General features: G+C 33.3%; 2 protein-coding genes across 4 annotated transcripts in view; one reads left to right on the top strand and one right to left on the bottom strand.

Moving 5' to 3' along the window:
* The window catches only part of dtn (transmembrane protein 132C dtn), a 286,104-nt gene that overhangs the window by 140,036 nt on the left and 126,394 nt on the right, over positions 1–19,674 (top strand). The window lies entirely within an intron of this gene.
* The window catches only part of LOC148310554 (N-acetylgalactosaminyltransferase 6-like), a 73,504-nt gene continuing 63,933 nt past the window's right edge, over positions 10,104–19,674 (bottom strand). The window contains exons 9-10 of the mRNA XM_088258259.1: positions 11,465–11,554; positions 10,104–10,170 (exon numbers count right to left, since the gene is read on the bottom strand). Of these exons, the coding sequence (XP_088114385.1) occupies positions 10,104–10,170; positions 11,465–11,554 (157 nt within the window). The remainder of the gene's footprint in view (positions 10,171–11,464; positions 11,555–19,674) is intronic.

Raw genomic sequence — 19,674 nt, 5'->3', positions numbered from 1 at the left:
CCCAGAATTCCATATTCTTCTTTATCTTTATTGAGATATCAATAATATTGAGATTATTTTTGTTTTATTTTTTTAATATTGTTTCCATACGAAAATAATTCAGCTAGAATATTTCCAGTACCTGCTTTAGTTCGGAGTGGAGAGTCCTTAATTACGTTCGTTATACTTTCTTACTACACAAGCATTATGTCACAGTATGAAGTAGACGTGTAGGCCCTTGACATAGGGGATGAAACGCGAGGGATGATTTTCTTTTCAAAACGGTCGAGAGCCTTACAACCCTTGGAGATGATAAAATAAATTACGAATGTTGAACCGAAGGTTATGTGCTTCAAAAATAATAAGGGATGAGATATACTTTTAAACCCTATTATTCAATTTTCACAGAGTTTCTTCATTTTTCTAAATTAAATTTCGACCAAATAAATTACAAGACTATGAGTGTGAATATCTCCAGGATTCGGAACTCACATGCAAATGAAATGAGTCTTTGCTTAATAAACGCTTTCTTCATCCCACCATAGATGGCTATTGTGAATTCGGGCATACTGTATTACGAGTTTTATCTATATATCTAGAAGTTTACATCTCACCAATAGATGTCTCTAGTGATTCAAGAACAAGATTTCTAAATTGGTTCATGTATATAGAACTTCCAAGAACTTGAGTAGTGTGGTTGTCAATCATGGGTAGAATTTGTGAATGTTAGACGTGTGTAATGTATGAGAAGATTCAAGAACGTGGAAGAGGCGAGGATTGTCTGCAAAGACAGAGCGGTGTGGGGATATGTTCTCTCTGCCTACCCCTGCGGTAAGCAGCGTGATGGTTAGTTAGTTTCTATTATATTGTACTCGTATCTCATATTTTTCACATGAAACTATTCAACTGCTCTTAATTCATATCATATTACTTGGTACTGGAGACTACAGACTGTACTGAGATCTATCTTTATACTTATGTGGACAGATTCAATACAGCCTGTACAGAAAGTCTCTTTGGTATTTGAAAATATGTTCGTGTTGTTTTGAATATATCAAAATATGGCAATTAATTTTTAAACTTTCTAGATGTATGCCTGTTTCAACCAATTCCAAAACTCAATTATAAAGCTGTCAACTTATATTTTATAAGTTTTTTCTGTCGACATAATGTAACACCATCGTTACTTGTCAAATTGTAAGCTGCATAAAATTTTAAATCATGTTGTCATACGTTTCCCATTATGTAAAATAATCCGGTTAGAATCTAGCATAATCTAGATAACAGGGTTTCTGCTAAATAAATGCTTTTCCGACCGAAGCGAAGATGGCTCTAGTGAACTCGTATGTACAGTGTCACGAGATTAATGATATATGTAGAAGATCCAAAAAATTGAGTTGTGAGGTTTTTCTTGGGTAGAATGATGAATAGCTTCCTTCACATCCATAATTCTTGTCATACATGCCCTCCGATTACGTGGGCTTTTGACACCACCAGATTTTACGCTTGATGTTTAGCTGTGGTGTAATGGTCAGCGTGTTTAGCTACCGTGCTGGAAACCGGGTTCGATTCCCAAGGCGGGTGCAAACAAATATTAGTGATTTTACACCGTAATGTTTATTTAATATTACCCTCGACTGGTTCCTGAAGCGCAAGTTTGATCACCTTGCCTTCATGTAAGAAATGATCAAGATAACACTGCGTCAATTCGATGCAGTGCCCTATGCACCATTGGGTGCGGGTAAGGGTTATGAGTGATATTTTTAATCCTTGATATTTTTAGCATTCTACAGCATGTTTTGATTATTTTTGACATGAATGATTTAGACATTTTCTTTGCACCCTGTGCGGAGATAGAGTTACTTCATCTATATGAAGATATAATGGCTTTTACGATTGTCTGGCGCCTCGCTCCGCACTCCAGACTTGATGAGTTTCGTCTTGTTTGCACAGTGAAGGTTTTATTTATTTAAACACACTTTTTAGTCCAAACAGCAAAAAATGGCCCATCACGGTTTTTATACGGCCACTGCGCTTTTTATTGAAAACAATACAAAAAAGGCTGTTTTTGAAGATGCTTTGTATTCCGGATGGGATAATGGAATTGACATCCTACCCAAATTGTAATGTTTTAAGAAAGTTTAACCCGATTATGCACAGGGCACTGCATCATATAAACACAGTGTTATCTTGATCGTTGACACAGCAAGGAAAGGTGATAAAAGCCCTTCGCTTCAGGTACCAGTCCAGGGTAAAATTTATTAAATATTTGAGTGGTAAATGACTTACTTATTTTGACCCCCCTTGGGAATCGAACCCGGGACATCCAGTACGGTAGCCGAGCGTGCTGACCATTCACTATGTCAGCACGCTCGCATTTTAGAGTTAACGTTTTATAATCACAGATATGTCGCTCACTCCTTTCAACAACGTCATATATAAAAAAAAATAGATTTTTCAGGAGATCGTTTTTAAAGTTTAAAAATATAATAAAATGTATTAAAATAAATATAAAGCCGTTTTTTGAACTATTTATTGTGCAACAGATCTTTTTAGGTAAAACCTGAATGTTTTTTCTTCCATTTGGTAAAATATTTAGTATATTAAAAATAATTAAACAATACATTTTCTTTAAAATGAAAAAACAACACTTTCTGCCCTGTAGTGGGTAAATATTAAGTTTAAAATATGCCTCTTTTGCTGGGATATAGTATATTTTCTGGGCATTCCGAAAACGTGCACAACTGACAATTGACGAATTTTGAAATATGACGTTGTTGAAAGGGGTGAGCGATATCCTTCATTTAAACATACATTTTTCTTGTTGACATGTGACGTTTAAAGAAAAATCAAATACAGGATACAGGTCTTTATTTCTATTCAAATAAAGACCAACCGAGTGTCGAGTGCTGTTTGTTCAGATTTTGGTACCGAGTACCAAATAGTACCAAGCACCAGGGCACCAAGTACCGAAGAGGGTGAGGAATGTTCCGTGTCCCGAAGGAATGCAGGCGCCAGCCTTTTGGCATGTTAATTCAGTGTTGACACTGTTTTAAATTCTATTTATTTAAAAAAGCTTCCGTCGTGATGTACAAAGGTACTTAGCATAATTCTTTCGAAGTCATTAGAATATGTGTGATATACACCGCAAGTACTTGTCGTTGATTAGTATTAAAGTAAGAATTTAAACAAATATATTTAAAGCATTTTTATACTTTGTGGTTAATCATTTTGACATAAAAAAAATAATGTTAGTAAATTATAACTCACTGAGATTTAAATCTACCGGTTTCAAGACGTACCCGTCTCTCCGTAGTATTGTCCTGACGAAAAGACGGGTAGATTATTTTTCTTCATATTAAATAATTTAACAAACTTTATCTTAATCATACATGTTTGAAATGATATTTTCATGCGTCTCGCAGTTTGAAAAACAATTTGTAAAAAATCGTATGTGAATTTTGTCCTATTATCTTTGCCTATCCTGCAGTGAAACGGCGTGATGGTAGCAGTAGTGGTAGAATTAAAAGGATATTAAAAAAGGAAGATATGTAAATGTTTGCGTTTTAAAATTCAAATTATTCAAACAACTTTTTGATTTAAATATGCATATATAAATTGTTATAAAGGGATTAATTAGTATTCCGTTGAATTAAACGTTTGAACGCTAAATAATTCCTTATCTGGTTATACAGGAAGCTCGGCTTACAGGTATCTTCATTTGGGAATCTGAATAATTTCGGGGAATTTAATCTCCCAGTGTTGATGTTGACTGTTGTTGACTAATCTGAATTTCGGATGGCTCATTTGTTAAGTCTTCACATGAAAACAACCCTAATCTGAGATTTCCACAACTGTTTCCTAATTTACTTTGATCACGAGACGAACCACAGAACTTTCAACTCTGAAAAAGCTAGTACTGGCGGTAATAATATCAATATAAGCGATGTATTATATATGGTACGTTATCTGATGAACTTTGGCTTGCTAAATAATAAGAACAATTAAATAAAAACAACTTTGTTTTAACCACTTTTTATTGGTACAGTTTTTCCAACCGGTTTCGACAAAAACCTTGTCATCCTCAGGGTTTATGTACTAATTCTTAAACATGGAAATACTCATAGTTAGGTTATTGTTAATTATCCTTCCCTTACGATACCAAAAACCACTACGATACCACTCCGTACACCATATGAAAATGTGATTCAAAAAATAAAAAACGGGAAAAACTCCTAAATATTGCTTTTATTGAGCATTGTGCAGCGAATACGTAAGGGAAGGGTAATTAAATATTCATTTAATTTTTACATGTATTCTGTCATTTTACATTTGGGCATCTCAACATAGATGAAGAAGAATATAAAACTCAGGGTATTCCACCCAGAGGGAGACTCCTAAAAACATGATTTAAAATTTTTATCCAGCTTATAATTCGACTAACTTTCCCATTAATTGAGGTGAATACGATAAAGGTAGATGCGTATTTTGGGTAAAGTAAATGATACATTTGTGAAATACTTTCTTGGAAATAAGCCAACACATCAAACTTTTGAGGTTCAAGGATATTCGTGATATAAATGTAGCCATATAAGAAAAAACCTTGATTTCTGTTTCATTTGGCACTCATTTTGTAAAGTTTATTACTCTATTCCAAACTTTTCAAGAAGATTTAGCTGTTGAATCCGATAAAGCTTTTTCACTTTCATTTTGATATAAAACACGAGAACAATACTGAGATCTCGCGCTTATACGGGTGGAAAAAGAGCTCTCATGCCAACTGAATGCAGTCGAGATGCGATTTATTTTTCGCGATCATTTTTCAGTAACATGTTTTTGCTGTGAATGATAAAAATTAAAATACGTTGGTATGTTGAGCTGAATGGCTACCTTTTAAATACGTAATAATAATAAATAATAAAACCCTTATCCGCACTCCAATGGTGCATAGGGCACTGCGTCATATATATTTCATTAAAAAAAAGCTCTTTCAATATATCTACAGTGCGATCAAGCTGTAAAATAAATACTATTTAAATATAAAATCCTTATCCGCACCCCAATGGTGCATAGGGCACTGTATCATATAAACGCAGCGTTATCTTGATCGTTTACACATGAAGGAAAGGTGATCAGCCCTCCGCTTCAGGAACCAGTCCAGGGTAATATTGAATAAATATTACAGTGAAAAAATCACAAATATTTAGTTGAACCCCCCTGGGAATCGAACCCAGGACCTCCAGAATGGTAGCCGAGCGTGCTGACCATTACACTACGGAGGCAGACAAATACGTAAAGCTAAATAAAAAGCTAACTCTAATCCCAGCATAGATACTCCAGCGAACTCACACATGAAGCGACCTATGAATCATTAGTTATTGTTATTTAGTTATAGTATATTATTTTTTAACATCTCATCATATATGAAGAAGAATATGGAAGTCTGGGCATTTACAGGGCTGACGACCCGTAAATGCCCAGAATATAGTTGGAGATAATCCAGATTTGTGAACAAGTACACACTCAAAATGTGGTAGTTTTAGTATGTTTTTTCCTCTTAAATTTTAATAATGATAATGTTTATCTCAGCCGTATATTCTTTTCTTATTTTATCATACGAACATCAATTATCATTCAACATGAATTGAACTACGACAGAATTTTTTTATAAGGGTATACTCTCAAATATATGTACATATAAAGTCAGTACACGACCGTCTGCGTGAGAATCTACACATTTTGTCCGCGCACAATTATATTTTAGAATACATGTATATCGGAATTTGGTTAATATTTTTTTGTAAATAATTTTTTAATCTTCTTACCTTTCAAAACACTTATATTTTCAAAACAAAAACGGTGTTTTAAACAAAATGTGACATTACGTTTAATCTGATCAATGACAAAATTCCGATCTCACAAAATCATTCCTTCACGCTTCGTTATTATGTAAAAAAAAAACATGACCTTTCAATAACTCCTTTCTTTTAAAAACCGCATATTTATTTCGATGAAAAACAAATTTTTTCAATTAAAAAACGGAGTTTTAAACAAAAAGTGCAATAACGTTAGATCATGATTTAAATAATATTAATTTGCGGGTTAATTATACCGCCTTAATGATAAAATTCCGATTTCATAAAATCATTCCTTCGCGCGTTCGTAATAATATACAAAACATGACTATAACAGGGTTTAATATTATATTATATGATACGCCAGTATTATACTCTTGTTTTACATGGCCTACATAAGGCGGTGTCGGGCGAAATTTCAAAATGTGGAAATTCCGGATGTTCTTTATCGTTCGATGGCATTTTCTTCCATCCACCCCTACCATTTCTCTCCGCTGGGAAGGGTTGTGACGGCGCCAAAGCGTTATTTAATATTTCTGTATCGATATGAGAAAAAAATGGGCATTTTCTTCCCAAATATGCGGGCGCTGCCAATATGGCGCCGAAACTCGCAGAATCTAGAGTGAAGTGAAGGGGTGAAGTCTGAAGTTTTCGCGTCAATCTTTTGAACTTACTTACCGTTAAGCTGCTTTCCGCAGGGGTAGGCAGAGAGAATAGTACACTACATCAGTCTGTCGTTAAAAGGCCTTCTTTGCATTCATGCATCCCTCATACATACCCGGTGATTATTCTGACTTCTGATTGCTTTCGAAAATTTGAAATACTTGGTCTTACCAAGTTTTCCTTGGTCTTCCTTTGTTCCCTAAGTCCAACTGCATTTGTTTCATAAATTTGTTTTTACCATTCTTTCTTCACTCATTCGATACGCATTCATGCTCCATTCACTCTGTCCCCAGCATTCACTCTCCATTCTATTCTATATCAATCTTTCCATCTCTGGAAAACATATCGATATGGATAACTCATAAATAGAAGAAATCCAGAATCCGTGAACAAAGATTTGGAGATACTCAAAATGTTATGAAGAGCAAATCAAAGAAGCGTAGGTACTATATTTCATAATATTCTCAATATTATTAATATTTACAGCATTTACTTTGTGGTTAGTCATTTTTACTTATTTTTTTTTACAAAAATGTTAATAATATTAGTATATAACCACTAAACGAGGTTTTAATATACCCGTCTCTTCGTCTATATTTATTCTTCCAACCCTTATCCGCACCCAAGCGTGCATAGGGCACTGCATCGTATTGACGCAATGTTATTTTGATCGTTAATTATATGAAGGCAAGGTGATCACTCCTGCGCTTCAGTGATCAGTCCAGAGTAATATTAAATAAATATTAGAATGTAAAATCACTAATGTTTATTCTCACTCCCCCTACTAATTGAACCTGGGACCTCCAGCACGGTAGCTAAACATGCTGACCATTACACCACGGAGGCGGACACGGGTCGAACAAAAAAATTACTCGACTGTAATCAGTGTTAAACGCTGTAGCGAAACTGTTTATATTTCTACTTTACTATATTTTTATTCTTCACACTATATTTCTTTTCCGTTACGTATCTCTCTCGCCTTCCATCTTCTCTACAAATACATTTTATTATTGATCGTAATACCCCTTCAATTTATTCTAGAAATTGCACCGTCAATTCTCGTGCCTGACAATATGAGATTCAGATGTATGCTGATGCATACGAATGTCAGTTATGCCTGTGTCAAGCTAGATTTATAGTTTTACTCGGGAAAATGTATTCCAGGTATTCCAATGTACAAGGTCTTTTATATTCTCAGTGCCATTACTACTTTCCTTAGAAAAGGAAATGTATTATGTACTCGTAAAATATGACATTTTCTTAAAAACATGGAGTTTGTACCGTAATGATTTCTGATATCGAAAGAAATAGTTAATAAAATGGGTTTTCCTCAAGGATCTTTGTTGAGTAAATTTTTATTTATACCACTACTACTATAATGTATACATATTGTGATATTTTATATATTTTATTTTCAAAGAAAAGTAGCAATGGCTCAGGGAATATTTACATAATATATATCACTCACTCCTTTCAACAACGTCATACATATATCAAAAATCATCAATTTTCAGTTGTGCATGTTTTCGGAATGCCCAGAAAATGTACTATTTCCCAGCAACAGCGCCATATTTTTAACTTAATATTTACCCGCTACAGTGCAGAAAGTATTGTTTTTGCATTTTGAAGAGTTTTGTTAAATTATTTTTTTTTAAATATAATAGGTTTTACCTAAAAATATCTGTTGTACAGTAAAAAGTTTAAGTGGCTTGATATTAATTTTTTTACACTTCATTATATTTTTAAACTTTAAAAACGATCTCCTGAAAAATCAAGTGTTTTGATTTATGACGTTGTTAAAATGAGTAAGCGATATATGGAAGTATAACATGGAATTGGCAAAAAATGTTGAAAGTAGACTGAATGCAGTCAAATCGAATGCGTTATTTTACACAAATATGGGGCAAAACGTTGTAATTTTTTTATTTTATTATTTATATTTGTTTTTATTTATTCGGGAATAGTACAGCTTACATATAAAAAAATGATTTAATAAACAATAGTTACATTAACAATAATAAACATTACATTACATTAACAAAAAATAGTTACGTTAAAAAAAGCCAATTAAAGAATTCCACATTTATGTTATAAAACTATTAAAAAACATTCGAGATTAAAAAAGGGTATTATATAAAATAATATATTTAGCAGGAAGGAGAAGGAGAAGAAGAAGGAAAGGAGAGGAAAATATGTTTTTATTTTTTTAAAGATGGGTTTTTCATTTATTATTTACCTGGCTTATTATGTACAAGGTTTATAGATCATTATATGGATTTATAATAGGAAAGAATGCAACGCTGAGATGAGGATTATCAATAAAATTAAGAAAGGTGTGTTGACATGATTTGTGCATGTGAATTAAATAAAAGACACTAAAACAGTTATAAACTTTTATGTAGAGCTCATGTTCTATTAATTAGATTTAAGTTTTGTACTGACTGCATTTTATATAATAAAATAACACCTGTACACATTTTATTCGACCAGTGACCGCGTTTCGTCGTAGCCTACATTATCAACATCCCTGCCTTATTTATTATGTTCATTTTTGTAAAAGCAACAGTAAAATCTAGCACGCGTTTGATGTTTTTTGGTTAACAACGTTGTTTTTTTTAGTTGTTTGAGTACGTGATTGGGTTTGTAATAAAATATCTGAGAATCCGAGTTTGTGTGAATGAATTTTAAAGCTCGAAAGGGGTAACTGCGATTAAGGGTTGTGTTGAAAACCTCATTCAACATCCTAACTCAAAAACCCCATCAAAGTTTCGGCAATTTCGACTTTCCTAAACGGCTACTCTTTACTGCCGATCCTTCGTATTTAGTGCTGGCCATACTGATACATTAAATTAAACTCGGTGAAACGATCACTCACACGGCTAGTGTGGTAATTCGTCTACGAGAAGCACTAAACTGACGTAACTAGTAACTGCTACCCAAGCATGAAAATTCTAAAGCTGAATTTACAGACTTCAAGCTTTAAAGCAGTACACCTACATTTGCACAAATTTATGTGAATTAATTTATAACTAAATATAGATAAAGAAAGATATGGAATTTAAGTATTAGTTTTAAATCAAACAGATTTTTTTACAACATTTTGAGTGTGTCCAAATACTTGTTCACAAAATCTGGATTATCTCCAATTACAGGAGTTATTTAGATTTTTTTAGTCTACTTAGTTGTATTTAATTAACAAAAACACATAAAAAATTAATATTGTGACAATTGTTTTGCCTAGCCTAGCGAACGTTCGTTTGAAAATGCCATAACTAGGCGATTTTGTTAATAAAATACAACTTAGTAGACTCAAAAAATCTGTGTTTGATTTAAAATTAATACATAAATTAAAATGGAGTTCTACAAATTAAACGCCAAATCAATAAATAATGATATGCAATTTTTTATTTAAGTTTTACTTGGTAAATACCACTATTACTAAAATTTTACTAAGCAGAGACGTATTTATTATATTTCAAATGAATGAATTAATATCTCAACACGATGAAGAAAGATAATTCATAAAAAATAGTTGTACCAAGTAAAATTTTATTATGTGTTACATTTATTTTTGTTACCTCCATGCTTCACTTCCATACATAAGGGTTAGCACCAGGGCTCCGTTGTGTACAGCCAGTTAAGCTTAATTTTAATGTCTTCGACTATCACGTTTCTTGGCACCGAAATCAAATTCCGTAAGAGGTTATTCAATTAAAGAACGAAGAAGGCAACGGGTGAAACTCTAATAAAGTTACATAAATTTAAAGACTCCTACAAAATTTTAAATGAACCCAGAAGGTTTTTAGTACCACGATTCTTTATTTGACCTTTCATTGTAATGACCTCTCAAAACTTCTTAAATAAAGAAAACTAATTAATGAATTCTGACATTTAATTTTTCCTTTCAACTCTCATTAAGGGCGAGGACTAGTTTTTTAAGGTTTTGAATTAGGTTTATTCTTCTTCTTCTAACCCTTATCCGCACCCCGATGGTGCATAGGCACTGCATCATATAGAAGCAGTGTTATCTTGATATTTAATTGACAAAGGAAAGGTGATTAGTTTCCGCTTCAGGTACCAGTCCAGGGTCATATGAAATAAATATTAGACTGCTAAATCACTAATATTTATTTTAACCCTCTTGGGAATCGAACCCGGGACCTCCAGCATGGTAGCCTAGTGCGCTAACCACTACACTATGGAGGCGGAGGTTTATTAGGTTAAACTTAATTGTATTTTTGACATCTCAACATAGTAAAGAAGAATATGGAAGTCTGGGCATTTACAGGGCTTACGACCATCATAGACTTGGTTAAGTGATCGCTTTACACACGTGTGACATTCATAAATTCTAGCCATGATTGACAACCACACTACTCAATTTTCGGAACTCCTAGATATATGGATGATCGATCTCATGACACAGTAAATATGAGCTCACAGCAGCCATCTATGTTGGACTGAGAAAGCTTTAATTTAGCAAGTCTCGTTTATGAATGATTCGAACACCGGATTATTTTTACATCCTAGAGAAATGTCTAAAACATTATTTACAATTTTTTTAAATGTAGCTTTTAATTTGACCGATCATTTTTATTCATAACCCTTTGAGTGTGTCTAAATAATTGTTCACAAATCCAGGTTTTCTCCACTTTTTCGAGTTATTTGTACATTTTGACATCTCAATATAGATAAAGAAGAATATGGAAGTCTAGGTATATAATAAATTCAGGATATCATGAGTTAAATCTCATATTAGACTTCACTTTTATGTAATTCAATTTTTACTTTAAAATAACGTCAAAGACTGTCTTTGATTTGAAAGATTTTAACTAATTTTTCATAGCAAAATCGCCGTCCTCAACATGTATTACTTTTTCACTTAAATATCTATTAAGATTTCTTGTGTTCCAGAATTTATCTCTCAAATACACCAAGTTAATACACAAACCATTTATCATACTTACCTTGTCTCGAGATTCTCCCGAATATAGGGAAACCGGGAACAAAGGAAGAGCGGTTCGGGAACTTTGCGGTATCCCTCTGGAACTTCTAACCTACAATACATAGAAATCGTTCAGATGGAAACTGAAGAGAATGAATCCTGTTGAATGTTGCGGAATTCTCGTAAATAACTTTCTAGAATTTTGTCGAGAAACATTCAAACAATATTTATTTGAGTTATCGATTCAGCAGTCAGACTTTGCGGTAATACTATCCATTTGCAATAAAAGTTTTACTTGGTAAATATCGCTATTTAATGTGAAAACGATGCGAAATGTATCGAAACACGTGTCACAACAGATTTTAGTAAAAAGTGGTATTTACCAAGTAAAATTTAAATTTAATCATTTTTACTGTTCAAACATATAAAACTCAGACATATTTTTTTATTTTATTTTATTTTATTTTATTGGAAGGAAGAACAACAGTTACAATATAAAATAAATCAGAATACAAAGAAAAAAATCGTGAGTACCAATTACAGTTCTTCACAACTATGCATAAGAAAAGTCTATATATAAGAAAATATTTATTGATATTATAACATAGATGAAGAAGAATATAAAAGTCATAGTATTTATTGGGGTTAAGACCTGTTTTTGGGTGGTTTAAGTGATTGCTTTATACACGTGGAACATTTACAATTCTATAATTTATATTTGAAGCACTAACATTATGATTTTCCATTTTATAATTAAAATGTTACATTGTTTTAAAATCACTTTAAATATTTTATTATAACTTAATTATAATGTCTACCGGTTTTGAAGCTAACCGATTCTTTATCAAGACTGATTAACCCATGATTTACAACAGCAATCCTTAAATTTCTGAAGTTATCTTGTTCATGCTGCTTCTTTGGCACCATCTATAGTAGAATTTATAAGTTTTTTTGTTAGCAGAAACCTTAATGAAATGTACGTAAGATCCTTCCCGAATAATTTTACGTACTTGGAAAATAATTCTGGAAAAAATGCCTGAAAATATCATGATATTTAAAAAAAAAAAATATTTTGATGTTATTTTATCACAATATATAGAGTGTGTCCAAATCTTTGTTCATAAATTCTGGGTTAAGCTACACTTTTGAGTTATTGTTTTCAAGAAATTAAATTTAATCATTTTTAAAAGTCTTTAGCTGTACAAAATAAGTGAGTATCTCAAATTTACGTATGTAAGTATGTGTGACTTGATGTATGGATGTAAAAGAAACTAGAAGTATGTACAATATATCAGGACAGACAAGTATGGCGTTCCATCCTCTGCTCTCACTTGCAATGGAACTACATGGCGGTAGCAGAAGAGTGGCATTATGTGTGTTACATTGATACCACTTTTTGAAATTGATCGTATGAACAGAATGCCTTGTAATAAATAGATTGGGAATGTGTTGAAGTGGATTCCTCGCTTCAAGTATCACTCTCTAAATAGGCCGCCTCTAATTCGGATACCAGACTAATGTGAGTATAATTTCTGAAGTGTTTGTTAATATGTCGACTCGCTATTTCTAAACTGTGAACAAGAAGTGTGTGCTTGAAGATGTTGGAGTACGTTTGATTTTATGTTTCGACCATTAGTTCTAGTGATTGAGTGAGCGCAGATTCACGCCGTCATCGATTTAGCGCCGAAATAACACTGCAAGCTTTATTTCAGAACGAACATATAATAATTCAAATAATTATTGTAATTCATAATTAAAAATAAGTTCACAATATTTTGAGTGTGTCCAAATACTTGTTCACAAATCTGAATCATCTCCAATTAAAGGGGTTATTATTTATATATTTTTTTAACATCTCAACATAGATGAAGGAGAATAATATGTTGAGATGTCAACAAATAATTTATATGAATAATGACTCCTATAATTGGAGATCCGCGATATAATGTCCGCCTCCGTAGTGTAATGGTCAGCACGCTCGGCTACCATTCTGGAGGTCCCGGGCTCGATTCCCAAGGGGGGTAAAATAAATGTTAGTGATTTTTTCACTGTAATGTTTATTCAAAATTACCATGGACTGGTACCTGAAGCGGAGGGCTGATCAACTTTCCTTCATGTATAAACGATCAAGATAACACTGCGTTTATATGACACAGTGCCCTATGCACCATTTGGGTGTGGATAAGGGTTTTATATATATTATATATATAATTGGAGACAATCCAGATTTGTAAAGTATTTGAACACATTAAAAATGTTGTCAATAAATTAACTGGTCAAATGAAAAGGATATTATCCAGCGTCTCTCGTGTATGTGATTATAATCCAGGATTCGGACCTCACATACAAATGAAAGAGTTTCGGCTCAATAAAAAGGCTTCTTTCATCTCACCGGAGATGTCTCTAGTGAAATTCTAGTGATTCAAGAACTTTGTTTCGAATTTGATGTGGTTGTCAATCATGGGTAGAATCACTGAATGTTACGTGTGTAAAGTGATCACTTAAACCAGCCTATCATGGTCGTCAGCCCCGTAAATGCCCAGACATCCATTTTCTTCTTCATCTTTGATGAGATGTCAAAAAAAATATGGAAAAAAAGTTTATGTTTGTTTGATCAATATCATAAAACTCGTAAATTTATTCACCGATTGCTTTGAAATTTTAACACAACATTAAGAACTTCTAGAATAACCATTTTCAAATCAAAGCTCTGAATTGGTTAAACTGAATCTAAACAAGCTTGACACAGACTCAGACGAAAGGGTACGTATAAAATATGCATATTACAAGTGGACTGTGAAAGCTTTCATAAAGCTTTATGCCGAGAGCTTACAACGTTTCCACATATTACATACATTTCACCCGCAAACTATAGGACATTTTATACCACTCGTATGAAATTCAATTTATACTGAAAATGGCATAGGTTGTCTGTAAGCTGAAAGCCACGTTTCACTAAAACTCGCTGAGATTGTTTTGGCGTGTTATGTTATGAAGATATTTTATATTTCATAGTTATTTTATTATTATTAATTAAATCGATCAGTTACAGCAAATAAAAGCTTATTAGCGAGAGCTAAACTGGCAGTACATAATGAAGTCCTGGTGTCGAGCCTGATGTATGGAAGTGAAGCATGGCATTTGAAAAGGACGGTTAAAATAGAAAGGAAGGATTGATGCAGTTGAGATGCGATCTCTCAGAAGAATGTGCGGCAAAACGATGTATTATAGATGTTTAGAATTGGGCAGAATGAGGAAAGAATGCAATCTTGAGATAAGCATTATCTCTAAAATTAAGAAAGGGTTATCGAGATGGACATGAAACGAATGAGCGATATGTATGTAATATTCTTTCAGAACTATTTTACTTTTCAGAATTTTTGTTTTTATTTCTCATCAGTTTGAAATATTTAGTTAAAAATATGCCGATTTTGCTGAAATATTTGATATATTACGTTGATTTTCTGGGCATTCCGAAAACATTTTGTACATTTTCAGGGCATTCCAAAAACACGCACTAGGGGAAGGGGGGGCTAGTTGTTACAAAAAAATTAAAAGCTAAATATCTGGTAACTGTTTATTTTGAGATACATAATATTGATTATATCGTAATGTACATATATTAAAATATAATAAAACAATTAAAATATGTACCAACAAAGTCCACAAAAATAATTATAGCATATTTAAAACATTTCAAAAATTGTAACAACTTGCCCCACACAGGGGCAAGTTGTTACAAGGCGGGGGCATGTTGTTACGAACTAAAACAATAATAAAACATATATTTAATTGTTAACAACAATATGTAGAATATTTATAATAACATGTAAAATTAAGTTTTTAATATTTGATCGCTTAAATCTCTGTCCGAATCACAATTTGGGTATGTAAAATTATCTTTATCGCCACGAATGCAGGAAATGTGAGCCCATTTAATGCATGTGATGCTCTAGATCCATTCCTGTCCAGGTTTAGAGCAATCAAAACTCTTCGTGCATACCAAACACAAGCATTCTTCATGTTCTGAGTCGGAAGAAGAATCCAACACTTGCTTCTTCTTCAGTTGTTTCGACTGTTTTATCGAAATGTTTTTTAAAATTTATTTAGCGGCCTGTTTTCAACCAATATTTTGTTACTGTATAATTATCATTTCAATTATTGGGATCTGGAATTCGATTTTTAAAAGCACATTCAAATGCTAACTTCTTTGCATCAGTAGTTGATAGGCCATGAAATATTGAAAAATGTATGCTGTAAGCTCCTTTTCCTGATCGACAGAAAATATTTGGCTGAAGTTTGTTGTAACCCACAAATTTAGCTGTGGTTGGACTATTCTCTTGACGTTTTATGTAACGAAGTAACGTCATAAAATTTACTTTGTATACTTCAGCAACTCTTCGAATAGATATTTTTTCTGTTATTTCTTTAGCTGCATTTTGTAGGTCTCCTCGGAAATTTCACCTCTACAGGCTTTTTTATATGTCCGTACCATTGTTGTATAAATTCTAGAACAATAATAATAAATAGTTTTATGTAGGGAAACGTTGTGGGGTTAGTTGCTACAGTAACAACTTGCCCCCCCATCGTTGTAACAACTAGCCCCTCTCACCCAAAATTATTATATTAAGTTATAACACTAACACGGAAAGTGTTATTTTTTTATATATTATCTGAATGTAAGCAGAGACATGTAGAGTTTTACTAATTTACTTTGAATCGACTTACCTCTTATAGTTGGAGAACAATTAAACTTCAAAATCAATCAACGAAAGTTACTTTCAGATCGAAAAACACTATTATCGGTTTTATTTGAATTACGCACGACCGGCAAGAGCGATATTCCGTCGAGCACTGCGGACATAATACCTAGACATGCTGTGCGACACGTACCCCACAGAACCTAGTAGTTGGGGAGTTATTTAGAATGTAACAACTTGCCCCTGTAACAACTAGCCCCGCCTTCCCCTACTGAAAATTGACGATTTTTGACGTTGTTGAAAGGAGTGAGCGATATAATACTTAAATGGTAAAAAACAAGTGATTATATATAATTTAAATGATTACTTTGATGACTTTCAAAGTCTCTATCACTGTCAGCGGGGCATGTTAGTTTGTACTAACTAGTGTGTACAATCCACCACCACGTTATATTAAAATAGACTCATTCATATTCATATGACAACTCTAAGTTCGTGTCGTTTGAAATAATCTAACTACGTGAACTTTCCGACTGCATTTTCCTGGAACCCTTTATTAATCCTCCTTATCACCAGATGCCGCCAGAGTTGTGCAGTAGTGCATAGTGCATTGGGTCACATGCAGTACGTGACAATGTCCCGCGAACCGTGGATATTTTATTGCGACACTACATCCAGGCGGCGTGGCTAGCTGCCAGGATCGATATGTCTGACGATTGTCTCGGAGGAGAATTATGATCTTCCCGCTAACTGCTGTAATTCCAGCTTGTAAAACGAAGAAAAGAATCTAGAATCTTCCGATATATTGGGCACATATATTTTTAAGGCGCACATATATTTTTGTCCGCTTCCATAGTTTAGTGGTTAACGCGCTAGGCTATCATATTCCTATTCCTATACACAGGACCAACCTGCCAATGGTTATGCCTGTAGGAAGAGCTACCGCTATGTTGAACAATATCACATTGGATATTGATCTGTTCCATGTGTCCGAAGGAGTTTTCCGAAGCGGGATTCTTCTACACATTTGACAAGAGTAGCGTTTTGAAAGAACTCGTAGGAGTTCCAAAATTTTTAAAAGTGTGTTTAACACATTTTTCTTAAATTATTTATGGATTTGGCGTTTAATTGTAGAACTCCATTTCAATTTATATATTAAATGTTATATATTAATACTAATTTTTAGATTCTACTAAATTCATAGGTCTATTTGATCATCAGTTCGAAAATGTGATAACAAGGCGAAAAAATTGTCACAAATTTTATTTGTACGTTTTTTTAATAATAAAATACACTTTTCTTAATTTTATCGATAATGCACATCTTTGCATTCTTTCCTTATTTCACCGATCGAACATCTATCATACATCGTTTTGCCGCACATAAGTTTGAAATTGTGTAGCAGAATATGTACGAATGGAAGTCTAACAAAATGCAGTGGAAGCATCACCCATTAACAACAATGGCGTTGAATATCATAAAATCCTCGTGCAGCCAGAGAAGAATGAGGTTCGTGATAAAATGTTAATTGCCTGCAGCTGAATCCACCTAGAATCTTGACAATGATAAATTATAACTAGTCTGTTTTAGTACATTCACGAAAAATAAACAAAAAATACCGGGTATAACTGCTTTACAATACAACTCGCGAAGATCATTTCAACAATTAAAACGAACAACTTTAAATGTATTTTTAATTAATGTTTTACTTACAACATTTTGAGTGTGTCCAAATACTTGTTCACAAAATCTGGATTATCTCCAATTACAGGAGTTATTTTCATATTATTTTTTGACATCTCATCAAAGATGAAGAAGAATATGGAAGTCTGGGCATTTACGGGCCTGACGACCGTCATAGGCTGGTTTAAGTGATCACTTTACATTTTTTTCTTCTTCATCTTTGATGAGATGTCAAAAATAATATGAAAATGACTCCTGTAATTGGAGATAATCCAGATTTTGTGAACAAGTATTTGGACACACTCAAAATGTTGTAAATAAATTGTCTGGTCAAATTATAAGCTTAAATAATAAAAATGAAAATGGTATTTTCTGGCGTTTCTCATGTGTGTGATTATAATCCAGGATTTGGATCTCACATACTAATATAAGAGTTTCTGCTTAATAAAAAGCTTCTTTACATCTCACCAATAGATGTCTCTAGTGAAGTTCTAGTGATTCAAGAACAAGGTTTCTAAATTGGTTCATATACACAGAACTTCCATGAATTTGAGTAGTGTGGTTGTCAATAATGGGTAGAATTGGTGAATGTTACACGTGTGTAAAGTGATCACTTAAACCAGCCTATGACGGTCGTAAGCCCCGTAAATACCCAGACTTCCATATTCTTCTTCATCTTTGATGAGATGTCAAAAAATAAAATGTTTTACTTTATTATATTTCTTAAAATCTATCAGGATAATGTTTTGATGCATTCCGCGTCATTTTTAAACACCATGATGCGGAATGCATCAAAACACGTGTCACAATAGACTTTAAGAAAAAGTGATATTTATCAAGTAAACCTTTAATTGAAAATAGATAGATATTACCACAAAGTGACTGCCGAATCAATTAATGAAATTTTACATTCATTAGAAGATATGCATATCTATACGATGATTTAAGTTCTAATTAACTAACCATCACGCTACTTCCCCGCACGAGAAAGCAACGATAATAGAACGCCACACAAATCTGTGTTTGCAAACGTTCTTCGCCTCTTTCACATTGATGCATCTCCTTATACACACCCACCGATTATTAACTCTTGATCTGACATCGTTCAAGTTTTTGGAATACTTGATGATGCCGAGTCTTCCTCGGTCCTTCCCTGCTTCTATTACCAACAACATTTGCCTCATAAATTTGTTTCACTGCCCTCATAAATTTCTTCACGCTTTCGATTCACATGCCCAAACCATCTCAACACACCTTTCTTAATTTATTGATATCTTTCCTTTGGTGAATGGTGATAAGGATTTCTTTCCTTATCACCATTCGAGCATCTATCATAGAACGGTTGCCGCACATTATTTTTGCGAAAAATTAAAAATTAAGCCGCGTCTTATAGTCCGTATAGTATGGTACCGCAGAACGGGGCTACTTGAACTTTGATGTGCTACTTGAGCCCAGTACAAAAAATATTTAGATCTGTATTTGGTCTACAATAATGAACGTATCGACATGATTCATTATTTCCCTGACATATTGCCACGATACGTTCATTATTGTAGACCAAATCCAGATTTATTTTTTTTTTGTACTGGGCACAAGTAACACCATAAAGTTCAAGTAGCCCCGTTCTACGGTATATTATATGTTTGTTAATAATGTGCAATGTCAGGTTGCATTTTAAGCACATAGCCGCGCACTTGCAACTTTACGTGGTCGTATTATTAATGGCACAAAGTCAAGTTTGTGGAGTTGCACTTTACACGTTCGGTGGTTTACTGTTCCGCAAACAAATTATTTGGTTGGACTTATCTTATCTTGTAGCTCCGGAGACTTATCCGTGTAGCTTTGGAGT

This window comes from Brachycentrus maculatus, unplaced genomic scaffold (assembly GCF_059751285.1).
Source record: "Brachycentrus maculatus isolate JH-2025_06_01 unplaced genomic scaffold, ASM5975128v1 h1tg000091l, whole genome shotgun sequence".
Taxonomy (NCBI): Eukaryota; Metazoa; Arthropoda; class Insecta; order Trichoptera; family Brachycentridae; genus Brachycentrus; species Brachycentrus maculatus.
The sequence above is the reverse complement of the archived record's forward strand: the minus strand, read 5'-3'. Positions and strand labels throughout refer to the sequence as shown.